The sequence below is a fragment of the Nycticebus coucang genome, chromosome 22 (genome assembly GCF_027406575.1).
Source record: "Nycticebus coucang isolate mNycCou1 chromosome 22, mNycCou1.pri, whole genome shotgun sequence".
NCBI classification, from domain to species: domain Eukaryota; kingdom Metazoa; phylum Chordata; class Mammalia; order Primates; family Lorisidae; genus Nycticebus; species Nycticebus coucang.
The window spans coordinates 49,310,072-49,323,611 of record NC_069801.1 but is presented as its reverse complement, the minus strand read 5'-3'; the positions used below and the strand labels follow the sequence as shown (position 1 = coordinate 49,323,611).

The 13,540-nt window shown below is 39.6% G+C and overlaps 1 protein-coding gene across 8 annotated transcripts in view; it reads left to right on the top strand.

Moving 5' to 3' along the window:
• The window catches only part of TUT4 (terminal uridylyl transferase 4), a 228,991-nt gene that overhangs the window by 133,780 nt on the left and 81,671 nt on the right, over positions 1-13,540 (top strand). For all 8 annotated transcript variants that reach the window (XM_053576504.1, XM_053576498.1, XM_053576503.1 and 5 more), the window contains one exon: positions 2,777-2,940. In XM_053576504.1, coding sequence (XP_053432479.1) covers positions 2,777-2,940 — 164 coding nt within the window. The remainder of the gene's footprint in view (positions 1-2,776; positions 2,941-13,540) is intronic.

The following is a 13,540-nucleotide window of genomic DNA, read 5'->3' as shown; positions in this document are numbered from 1 at the left end:
TTTTTGTTGTTGTTTGTTTGTTTGCTTTTAAGACAAGCAGACATTTATTAAGACGTGCTGCACCCATTACAGGGCGATGCTTCAGTTTAAAAGCATTTCTTTCTCAAGACAGCAGCTTAGAGGCTTTGCTTTAGTATTTTGACAAAAAGCCATAAATCTTACATGATGACAAGACCAAAGAGAGAGTATTTCCAGCCTTGTAAAAGGTGGGAAATGCAGGAAGGGGGTGAAACTGTTCCCAGATTCCTCTGGTGCCTTCAGTAGGAAGATAAGCAAGCACCATCCTCAGTAAGGAAGGATTATGTCCTGCCATGAGGTAAGAGGCTGAGGCAGAGAGCTCCCCTGTGTTGTCAGTGTCTAAACTTAACAATCCTCAGTATTTGGAAGAAAAAGCTCTTGGTTCCCTTCAAGGCCGGGGAACCCCAGAGCAGGAGAGCCCTCCTGACCACATCTTTAGCCAGGCTTGCCATCCCGGTAGGGGAGCAAGTGGAAATGGATGGAGGGGCAGAATCCTACACAGCCGCCATCCTCCAGCTTCTTGCTGACACCTGCGATGGCCGTGTGTGGCACATTTCATGTGTCCATCATGCTGTTTCCTTCCCTGGGCAGGTGGCCCTTCCCAGCCACCTTCGCAGCAGGTGGGGCTCTGGGACTGAGTCCTGACCAATAGGAATATGAGCAGAGCTGCATTGCTTTCAGTCTGGCAAGTTAAAAAAAGACTAGTGCACCACTTTCATCTCACTTTCCCTACTGTGATGACACTGGAGGCCATATGTTCCACATGTATAACTACAAGGGGAAAGAGGGCTACCAGCCCATAAGGAGTGGGAGGTGAGCAAGCACTGTACGGAGTTAGGCCCTGGAGATTCCAGGCTTATTTGTTATCAATGCCGAGCTTAGCCCATCCTCATATACTACGTATCCATTTCTAGTCAATGACATGTAAGGGACATGTACTACGGAGGTTCTGTATAGATCTTTCCATATCTAATGCATAGACTTTTCAATAAAAGAGAGAAGCACATAAGGATGTTCATTCATTACCCCGGCTAGCTGTGCTCTTCTTGTTTTTTGAGAAGTTCTGTTAGAGTGTGATGTTGGGGACCACAGCAGCCCTGATGGAGGGGCTGAGGAGGGGACCAATAGAATCCTGGAGATGAGAGCTCAGAGCCCAACATTCTGAAACTGTTGGTCTAAACTGGGAATGCCTGATTCTATACTTCTTTCTTAAAAAATAATAAATGTCCAGATGGTGATGGGCAGGGCCTGTGGCTCAGTGGGTGGGGCACTGGCCCCATATACCAAGGGTAGCAGGTTCAGACCCAGCCCTGGCCAAAATGCAACAGAAAGATGGCCAGGCATTGTGGCGGGCACCTGTGGTCCCAGGTTCTCAGGAGGCTGAGGCAGGAGAATCGCCTCGGCCCAGGAGTTGGAGGTTGCTATGAGCTGGGTGATGCCATGGCAATCTACTGCAGGGGAAAAAGTGAGACTCTGTCTCTACCAAAAAAAAAATAAATAAATAAAATAATAATAATAAATATCTGGATGGTGACTTATTTGCATTTGAACACAACTGCATTGACAATAGCTGCAAATGAGGATGAGGAATGTGGTTATAATGGACATCCATGGCTCAGCGCCTGCGGCTCAAGCAGCTAAGGCGCCAGCCACATACATCTGACCTGGTGGGTTCGAATCCAGCCAGGGCCCGCCAAACAACAATAACAGCTGCATCCAAAAAATAGCTGTGCATTGTGGCCGGTGCCTATAGTCCCAGCTACTTGGGAGGCTAAGGCAAGAGAATCACTTGAGAGTGCTCGGCTATTTTTATTTTTATTTTTTATTTTTTTGTTCAACAGGCCCAGGCTGAGTTTGAATCCACCAGCTCTGGATAATGTGGCTGGCTTCCTAACCACTGAGCTACAGGTGCCCAGCTGTCTTTTACATACTTTAAACAAGAGAATAACATGATTTGGTTTGTATTTTAAAAATCATACTGGTAGTAGACCCTAATGTAGGCCACACCCATATTGCCAGATGTTGGAAATGTGAAGATGAGAACACAGGAGAAGCAAAGGAAACATGATGATGTAGTGGGAGATATTCATGAGTTCCAGTGGAAGCAAATAGGAGCCTTGTGGTCTGGAGTGTATATGTTCTTTTAACTTTTTGTTTTTTTGTAGAGACAGAGTCTCACTTTATGGCTCTCGGTAGAGCGCCGTGGCCTCACACAGCTCACAGCAACCTCTGACTCCTGGGCTTAAGCGATTCTCTTGCCTCAGCCTCCCGAGTAGTTGGGACTACAGGCACCCGCCACAACGCCCGGTTATTTTTTGGTTGCAGTTTGGCTGGGGCCGGGTTTGAACCCGCCACCCTCGGTATATGGGACCGGCGCCTTACTGACTGAGCCACAGGTGCCGCCATTAACTGCTAGTGACTTTAGTGACTAATCTTCTGTGAGTGGAACTCAAAATAACTTTTTATTAAATTCATGTCAGAGACCTGTAAGGTGATTAGGTTATGTTAGCTTTCTGTAGTGTAGGCTTAGTTATAGGTGAGTTTGAAAGAATGAGGTAAGTGTTTGACCCATGAAATAGATTTTTCTTTGTGTATATTGTATATCACTTAGTTTTATATGTGTATACTACCTTGTACAACTAAGGAGAATGTAAGGAAGAATTATTTTTTCCTGTACATGTATAATTTTATTATCTTTTTTCTATTTGAAAATTTACCTGTTTTTGATGATGAACTAAGTGAGTACTTCCTTTTCTAGGTAAAATGAAGAATGATGAATCTAATAAAGAAAATTCTTCAGAGATGGACTATTTAGAAAATGCCACTGTGATAGATGAATCTACATTGACACCTGAGCAGAGGCTGGGTTTGAAACAAGCAGAAGAACGCTTAGAAAGAGATCACATCTTTCGTCTTGAAAAAGTATACTATGTTGTTTTAGTTATTTGGAGGGAATTGTATGTTTCATAACTTTTCTTTCCCAAGGACAGATGTTTTTATTTTATTCATTAGAGAGAGGTACACTTCATCTTTTTTTTTTTTTCCCTTTTTCATTCTTCTCCTTTCCCCCTCTTTTCTTTTTTCCCTCGTTTTGTTCAGCAAATACGCATATCTGTTTCTGACTTCATTCATTCATTACAAGGGTAGGCAAACTGCGGTCTACGCCCTTGTTCTTGTTTTTGAATATGTTAAAGTATATGTTGTCCCCCTTTTTTGGTAAAGAGTTTTGTTGGAATATAGCCATGCCCATTTGTTTACATATTGTCTATGGCTGCTTTCTTGCTACCATGGCAAAGTTGATAGTTGCCATAGAGACTATGTAGTTTGCAAAATGTAAAATATATGCTATTTATCAAAGCATATAATATTTACCAAAATATTACTTTGGCCCTTTACAGAAGTTTGCTGACCCCTGATCTATTCACTCATCAAATAGTTACTGAGTGCTTGGTTATGTGCCAGGTACTATGCTAGGTACTGGGGATATATTGGTGAAAATGGCATAGTTTCTTCCCATTAGAAGTTAATGGGAACTTCTATGTATTAAGAACTCTTCTAGTCATTGGTATATTGTTCCTGAGTACTAATTAGTTTCTTAAGCTAGAAATACACATTCCTAGCCTCAGCAATACACTGTTGATGTTAAAGGAAAGAAGTCTGGGTGTGGTGCCTCATATCTATAATCCCAACACTCAGGGAGGCTGAGGGGGGTGGATTGCTTGAGCTCTCAGTTCAAGACCACCCTGAGCAAGAGCAAAACACAGTCTCTAAAAATAGCTGGGCATTGTGGTGGACTCCTGTAGTCCCAGCTACTTGGGAGGCTGAGTCAAGAGAATTGCTTGAGCCCAAGAGTTTGAGGTTACTGTGAGCTGTGACGCTGTGGTATTCTAGCAAGGATGACAAAGTGAGACTGTCTAAAAAATAAATAAATAAAATGTTATTAAGGGAAAGAATCACAAATCAAACTTTTGACAAATACATACTTAGAATATTTGTGAATATGAATACAAGGAAATAGGTTATTGTTCTTAAAATAAAAAAAAAATGTGTTCTTAAAATAAAAAAAACAAATGGTGTGATTATGTATAGTTTAGAAAAATGAGATCATAACTAGAGTGAAGAAGACAATACCTGGGTTAAGGCAGAGTAGTAGTCATCACATGAAAAGAGAAAGGAATATCAAGGAATAAAAGACCTTTATACAGGAGAATGTTGGGTTATATAGCTAGGCTGATAAAATCCTAATTAAGAGGGAAGTCTTTTTGCAATTTGCTGTTTTACTTAATTCTGTCTTTACTTAGTCCTCTCACTTTTCCTTTCCTAAGCCTGGAATTAGTAGTTATTTCTGGATTGTACCATTGTCAAGGTAAATATTGATTGCTTTTTATGTACCATGATCTGGTGATAAAAAGTTAAATTTGGGCATGCCTCACATTTTAAAAAACATTCCATTTTTCTAGGAGTTTACTAATTAGAGAAAACATGGTGGTCCAGGACCCAGAAATAGCTCTGTAGCTTGTTCCTTTCCACAGATGCCACCTACTGTCAGGGAGGCACATGCAACCTAGTGATGGACTGCCTTGCCCCTTGGGTCATGGGGATCAAGAAATCCCCTGGGAGCTACAGGGTCCCTCCCAAAGCTTGAGGCACTGAAGTTCTCCACCAGCGGGACCAGAGTCTACCATGGACACAGAAGAACATCTTGACAGCTAACTCATTAGCACAAACATCAACCAATAACTGATAGAACAGTAACATAGCACTTTAAAGCATCTTCTGACTCAAGCGAACACGGTCTGGCTGATTCACACTCAACACGTACTACCCACCATCACTGATAGACCATTTCAACTTCAAAAGATGCAAAGAAGATCAAAAGGAAGGAGGAATAGAGCAAAGTAAGTAGGGGAAGGAAATAAAGAATAAGAAAACAAACATGAAGAAGAACCCTTAAAAAAGTACTGGTAATCAAGACAGATCAGCTCTGCCTAGGTGTGACAATATGGCTACCACAGAAGATCCCAAAGATAACGAAATTGTGGAAATGACAGAAAGGGAATTCAGACTATGGATGGCAAAAATGTTGAAGGGAATTAAAGGAAAAGTGGAAAACCAGCAAAAGGAAATCCAGAAACTGATTCAAGAAATTAATGAAAACCAAGACCACGTCTCCAAGGATCTGTATAAAATTAGCTTAAGGAGATGAAGGAGTCAGTTGGGAAGTTTCAAAATGTAATAGAAAGTTTCAACAACAGATTAACCTTGGAAAAGAAAGAATCTCAGAGCTTGAAGACAAGGCTCTTAAGCTAATCCAGTCATTTAAAGAGGCAGAAAAGAGGCAAGAGAATCACTTAAGCCCAAGAGTTTGAGGTTGCTGTGAACTGTGACAAAATGAGACTCTTGTCTCAAAAGATAAATAAAGAGGCAGAAGAGTAAAAGCAGAATAGTCTCTTCATGAAGTATACAAACATATGAAGTATAGGTATCCATCCCTAAAGGAGAAGAAGAGAATCCCAATGGCATGGAAGCCCTAGTTAATGATATTATAACTGAAAATTTTCCAAGCATCACCAAAGATTCAGACATAAACCTATTAGACAGATATCAAACCCTGGGTTGACTTCATTTAAACAGAGCCTTTGCAAGACACATTATAATTAACCTGGTCAAAGTTAAAAGGAAAGAAAATTCTGCAAACAGCCAGGTATAAGCCATACTGACCAACAAGAGCAAACCCATCAGTGTGACAGCTGACTTCTCAGCTCATATTTTACAAGTTGAAAGAGAGTAAGCTCCTGTCTTCAATTTTCTTGAACAAAACAACTGCCAGCCAAAGATTGTGTATCCTGCAAAACTTAAGTTTCACATCTGATGGAAAATCAAATCTTTTACTGACAAGAAAACATTGAAGAAATTTGCCACTCCAAAACCAGCTATACAGGAAATACTCAAACCAGTAATATATGCAGACCAACACAATGGGATCTCCAGCCAGCAAAATAAAGACACCCTGAAACTAAAGGACAAAGCCTAGCTTCCATAATGCCCCACAGTGGCCCACAATTGCAACAGATTTCCACACAACCAGACAAAACAGAACTCCACTCTACTTATCAGTTATCTCAACAAATGTGAATGGCTTGAATTCCCCACTGAAGAGACACAGACTAGCTGATTGGATAAAAAAGTATAAACCCAAGTTTAGGCTGTCTTCAGGAAACATACCTAATCCTCAAGGAAAAAATCAAGACTCAGGGTGAAGGGTTGGAAAACAATATTTCAGACAAATGGAAACCAAAAGAAACAGGAGTCAAAATCCGTTTTGCAGTTACAGTTGACTTTAAAGCAACAAAAGTAAAGAAAGGCAAAGATGGACACTATAGATAGAGACAGTGCCGCACGGGGCAAGTGAGAGCCGGACGAGCACTGGGTGACTCTGTGCCTTGCTGAGGAAAAATAACTAAACATGGGCAAAGGAGATCCTAAGAAGCCGAGAGGCAAATGTCATCATATGCATTCTTTGTGCAAACTTGTCGGGAGGAGCACAAGAAGAAGCACCCAGATGCTTCAGTCCACTTCTCAGAGTTTTCTAAGAAGTGCTCAGAGAGGTGGAAGACCATGTCTGCTAAAAAGAAAGGAAAATTTGAAGATATGGCAAAGGCGGACAAGGCCCGTTATGAAAGAGAAATGAAAACCTATATCCCTCCTAAAGGGGAAACGAAAAAGAAGTTCAAGGATCCCAATGCACCCAAGAGCCCTCCTTTGGCCTTTTTCTTGTTCTGTTCTGAGTATCGCCCAAAAATCAAAGGAGAACATCCTGGCCTATCCCTTGGTGATGTTGCAAAGAAGCTGAGAGAGATGTGGAATAACACTGCTGCGGAGGACAAGCAGCCTGATGAAAAGAAGGCTGCAAAGCTGAAGGAAAAATACGAAAAGGATATTGCTGCATACCGAGACAAAGGAAAGCCTGATGCAGTGAAAAAGGGAGTCGTCAAGGCTGAAAAAAGCAAGAAAAGGAAGATGAAGAAGATGAAGAGGATGGAGAGGAGGAGGAAGATGAAGAAGATGATGATGAATAAGTTGGTTCTAGTGCAGTTTTTTTCTTGTCTGTAAAGCATTTAACCCCTCTGTACACGATTCACTCCTTTTAAAGAAAAAAATTGAAATGTAAGGCTGTGTAGGATTTGTTTTTAAACTGTACAGTGTCTTTTACTACCAAATGTGTCTTTAGATAGCCCTGTTCTAGTAGTATTTTCAATAGCCACTAACCTGGCCTGGTGCAGTATGGGGGTTGTAAATTGGCATGGAAATGTAAAGCAGATTCTTGTTGGTGCACAGCACAAATTAGTTATATGTGGGGATGGTAGTTTTTTCATCTTCAGTTGTCTCTGATGCAGCTTATACGAAATAATTGTTGTTCTGTTAACTGAATACCACTCTGTAATTGCAAAAAAATGTTGCAGCTGTTTTGTTGACATTCTAAATGCTTCTAAGTAAATGTAATTTTTTTTTTATTAAAAAAAAAAAGATGGACACTATACACTAGTTAAGGTAACAGTACAATAAGACGTTGGAATTCTAGGTATTTATGCACCAGACTTTAACTCTGCCAGATTTATAAAGCAAACCCTACTTGTTCTGAACAATATGATAATTTAACAACACCATATCAGGAACTTTAACACCACACTCGCAGTACTGGACAGATCCACTAAGTAGAAACTAAAAAAAGAAACAATGGACTCAAATATACTCTGGACCAGCGGTTTTCAACCTGTGGATCGTGACCCACAGGAACTGTCATGGTATTAGGAAGGTTGAGAACCACTGCTCTAGAACATTTCACCCCAGTACTACTGAATATGCTTTTTTTTTTTTTTTTTTTTTTGAGACAGAGTCTTATTATGTTGCCCTCGGTAGAATGCCGTGGTGTCACAGCTCAGAGCAACCTCAAACTCTTGGGCTTAAGCGATTCTCTTGCCTCAGCCTCCCAAGTAAGTGGGACTACAGGCGCCAAACTGGGACTACAGGACCACAAGCCTGGCTATTTCTTGATTACAGTTGTCATTATTGTTTAGCAGTCCCGGGCTGGGCTCGAACCCGCCAGCCTTGGTGTATGTGGCTGGTGCCCTACTTACTGAGATACAGGCACCGAGCCTGAATATACATTCTTCTTATCAGCTCATGGAACATTCTCCAAGATCATTCATATCGTAGGACACAAATCAAACCTCAACAAATTTAAAACAATAGAAGTTATACCTTGCATCTTTATAGACCACATGGAATAAAAGTAGAATCCAGTTCTAACAAAAATATTCATCCCCATACAAAGTCATGGAAACTCTGGCTCCATGCCGTAATCACTCGGTGCCAGTGGTTATGGTGCCAGCCACATGCACCTAGGGTGATGGTTTTGAACCCAGCCTGGGCCAGCTAAACAACAATGACAAGTGCAACAAAAAAATAGCCGGGCGTTGTGGTGGGTCCCTGTAGTCCCAGCTACTTGGGAGGCTGAGGCCGGAGAATTGCTTAAGCCCAACAGTTTGAGGTTGCTGTAAGCTATGATGCCAAGGCACTCTACCAAGGGTGACAAAGTGAGACTCTGTCTCAAAAAAGAGAATGGGACCTGATCATATTCAAAAGTATCTGCATAGCTAAGAACACAATCAACAAAGCAAAAACTTCAGAATGCAGAAGATAATTAAATCCTATGAATCTGACAAAGGGCTAATAACTAAAACTTGCAAAGAACTCAAGCAAATATAAGAAAAAGCAAACAACTCCATTACCAAGTGTGCAAGACAAATGAACAGAAACTTTTCTCATGAGGGCAGATGAATGGCCAACAAACACATTTAAAAATGCTTATCATGGCTTGGCACCTATAGTTCAGTGGCTGATTGGTTTGAAGCTTGCCTGGACCTGCCAAAGATCAATGACTGCTACAACAACAACAAAAGTGCCCTTGTGGCGGGCACCTGTAGTCCCAGCTCCTTGAGAGGCTGAGGGAAGAGAATTGCTTAAGCCCAAGACATAGTGAGACTGTGACTCAAATAAATAAATAAATAACTTATCGTCTCTAATTACTAGAGAAATGCAAATCAAAACCACTGTAGTGTATCTCCTAACCCCAGCGAGAAGGTCCACTCACAAGGTCCCAAAGCAACAAATGTTGGCATAGTTGTGGAGAGAAGGTGACACTCATGCGCTGTTGGTTGGACTGCAAACTAATATAATTATGAAAAGAAGTATGGAAAGTTCTCAGAGAACTAAAAGTAGACCTTCCATTTGATCCTGTAATGCAATTACTAGGTATCTACCCAAAAGAAAAAAAGTCATTTTGCCATAAGCACATTTGCACTTGAATATTTATAGTTGCTCAATTCACAATCCCTCAATTGGAAACAATTCAAGTGCCCTTCAGCCCATGCACGCATTAATGAACTGTTACATATGTATACCATTCGATACTATTCAGCATAAAAAAAGGAGATTTTGTATCTTTTGCAACAACCTGGAAAGATTTGGAGACACTCTCCTAAGTATCACAAGAGTGAAAAAACAAGCATCACATGTAATCTGTACTAAGTTGAAGCCAGTAGATTAACAACCATGTGCTTGTGTGAGAGAAAAACTCAGTTAAATTCAAAAAGGTGGGGAGGGTGTTTGGTAAGTTCCCACCCAAATAGTACAGTGCACAGGTATATGGCACACTTCCTGGGTGAAGAATACAACTACAATTCAGATTTTGTCTTATAAATGCAAAGATTGTACCCAGTTGTAGGTATCCTCTTATTAATCTGAAATTAAAAAAAGAGACTATGCAAATGATAGTACTAATAACAATATTATTTGAAAATAGAATCATGGGCAAAAGAGTGACCATCTGGAGTTGGAGGAATAGAGGTATCAATTTGGAAAATGCTTCTAAAGGAGGTGACATTGGGGCCAAGTCTCAAAGATTGACTAGGAGTTGATAAAATGAGTAAGAGAAGGGTGGCCTAGGTAAATTATATAGCTTGTATAAAGGAAATGGGAAAATTTCTTTTCAGGAAAAATAAGCGGGTAACTGGATGGGAAGATAATTAAGAATGAAGCAGAAGGGCGGCGCCTGTGGCTCAAGGAGTAGGGCGCCGGTCCCATATGCCGGAGGTGGCGGGTTCAAACCCAGCCCCGGCCAGGAAAAAAAAAAAAAAAAAAAAAAAAAAAAGAATGAAGCAGAAAAGGAAGAAGCTGGGGTGGAATGGGTACTTGATAGTATTAGGAAAGAATGGCCTGGGGGGAAAGGAGTCTTGGAAGCATTGGAAAGCATTTTATTTGTTGTTGAATTTAAACAATCAGCAGTGATTTAAAGTTACTGTGCCAATGCCAGTCATCAAACTAATATATGTCTGATCCCTTTTCTGATACCTCTTTAGTTTTTATGCCCTCCAAGCCTCTTGTTTTCAGTTAATGGTACTTTTTATTTTTTGTAGACATAGAGTCTTGCTTTATTGCCCTCTGTAGAGTGTGGTGGCATCACACTGCTCACGGCAACCTCCAACTCCTGGACTTAGGTGATTCTCCTGCCTCAGCCTCCCAAGCAGCTGGGACTACAGGCACCCGCCACAACGCCCAGCTATTTTTTGGTTGCAGTTCAGCTGGGGCTGGGCTTGAACCCACCACCCTCGGTATATGGGGCTGGTGCCTTACCGACTGAGCCACAGGCGCTGCCCTATACTCTTAATTAACATTTTTTTTTTTACATACTTCAGACACCCAGTATAAATATTCTTCCTAAGTACCTTGATTTCATCAGGTCCTTTGGTTCATAGTGTACCCATAGATTATCTAATTGAGGAATAAAGATACAGATTTTTTGATATATGCCAAAGAAGACAAAAATCCAACCGATCAGAAGGGTAAATTTCCATACTTGGAATCTTCATGTCCAGAAATCATTCTCCTATGATAGCTTGTCTACAGAAAGTTTAAAAAGGCTAGTCTGTTTTCTAATGATAAACACAACTATAATAAAGGAAATGTTTCAACATTATTCATATGTTTCTTCTTTTAAACTAGAAATTTATGATGGTGAGACCATTTTTGTCTTACTTGATATTGTGCTTATGTAGTATTTTGCTTAAAGCAGTTGGTTGGTAATTAGAGGTAGTATGCCTAGTGGTCAAGTGCGTGGATTTTAGAGTCACTGGGTTTAGCTCTGCTACTTACTAGTTGAGTATCAGATAAATTACTTAACCTCTTTTTTTTTTTTTTTTTGTAGTTTTTGGCCAGGGCTGGGTTTGAACCCCTTTGAGCCACAGGCGCCGCCCTGTTTTTTTTTCTTTCTTTTCTTTTCTTTTTTTTAACCTCTTTCAACCTCACTTTCTTCGCTAGCAAAATGGGATTAATAAAAGTAACAGCTCATAGGGCTGTTAGGAAGACTAAATGAGAAAATAAAAGTAAATTTGTTGGCATAAGACCTAGTATGTAGTCTTAAATAATGATTAGCTACTTGTAGAATTGAATTATTTTATCAGGTAGGGCAATTTTTATTATTTTTTGAATAAGGAGATAGAATCAGGCTGTAGTGATAGGAGATTTATTCAAGATCAATTGAGGTGTCATCCCAGGTCTTCTGACTCCTCATGTAGTGTAATACCAAGATTCTCTTACCATAAGAATCTAGATATGCCTTTGTCTTCTAATTTTTTACAACTGAAAATCCGACTCCTGCATCCAACCCTTTTTATACCTCTACTGGTCTTACCTTGAGCCAAGCCAACATCATCTCTTTTTCTGGATTATTACAATATGCTGATAACTGCAATAAACATTTCTTGCTTCTGTTCTTAATACACAATGATACTTTTACAGTATTAGATCTTGTAATTTTCTGCTCAGAAACCTTGAATGGTCTTCATCACACTTAGAAGAAAAGCCAGAATCTTCACAGGGGACCTTGTGATCTGGCTTCTTTTACTTTTTATTTCAGTCGTACTAGCTTTTTTGCAGTTTGTCAAACATTTTAGGCACATTTCTGCTTTACTTTTTCCTCTGCTTAGAATATCTCTTTCCATATACCCACACAGCTTAATCCTTTATTTCCTTTGGGTTATTTTATCAATAAGGTCTTAAGTGATGACTCTTTTAAAAAAATAACAGTAAGTCTCCTCACCTATATTCCTATTTATTTATTTGTTTGTTTTTTAGCCATCTCCCTACACTAGAATGTAAACTCAGTGATTTCCATCTGTTTTGTTTATTGCTATTATGCTCAGCTCTTACATGTTTGATGTATAATATGAACTTTAAAGAACATTTGGTAAAGAAAGCAATAATTGTGGTTGAAAACTAAGAGGTGGAGTTTTCTGTGAGGACTTAATTTATTCTCCAATAGGAATTGATTTTTAAAAAAATTTTATTCTAGGGTGGCACCTGTGGCTCAGTGAGTAGGGCGCCGGCCCCATATACCGATTGTGGTGGGTTCAAACCCAGCCCCGGCTGAACTGCAACCAAAAAATAGCCGGGTGTTGTGGCGGGCGCCTGTAGTCCCAGCTGCTAGGGAGGCTGAGGCAGGAGAATCGCTGAAGCCCAAGAGCTAGAGGTTGCTTTGAGTCCTGTGACATCATGGCACTCTACTGAAGGCGGTAAAGTGAGACTCTGTCTCCACAAAAAAAAAAAAAAATTTATTCTAAAGAGTTGAAATAACTGGATGGAACTGAATTTTTTTATTTGCTTATGCCTTGGGCAAATTATTTAGTTTCTGAGATTTAGTTCCTTTGCCAGTTAAATGGGGAATCCTGATAACGGTTTTTCTACAGTTAATAAATACTCTATAAGTAGTGGTTATATTTATTTTTATTCTGTGGCAGGACTTTTGCTAAATTTAGGGCAGGTTTCTCATACATAAAGGAAATCATGTGTAATATTCTGAGATGATAGTCTTTTTTTTGGCAGGAGCTACAGCCTATTGAATTCAAAGATCAATCTGAAATAAAAATTAAGCATTGCTGAAGTTTCAATGTAAGGTATTAGAAACTTTTAAAATCTAACATGTATTGTGTTTTTGTAATATTTTATCTTACCATCTTATGGGAAAAGTGTTGGTTTCAGATTCAGACATACATGAATTTAAATTCTGCATCTTCCACTTAATATATCCGTATGAAAGTTGTAAAGCTCTCTGAGCTTTTGTTTTCACATTTGTAAAATGAAAACAATACCAATCTAATTGAATGATTAGGGGAGTTAAAATGACAAATTGTATGTGAAATTCTAACATAGTGCTTGGTAAATAACAGGCCTCAGTAATTATTGTTTTATCATGAATTTGAAAATACATATACAAAGTATGAGTAAAGTACTATGTTATTACAATGTCAGAATTACTCCTTTCAGAGTAGTGACCTCAAGAGGTTATCTATTTATTCTCACGATTCTGTAATTGATTAGAATAGTTTTAGAACTCAACTTTTGAAATTTGTCTTCCATATTTTTGATCCATTCCACTGAAATTCTCTTTTTGAAGGTGGGTTTT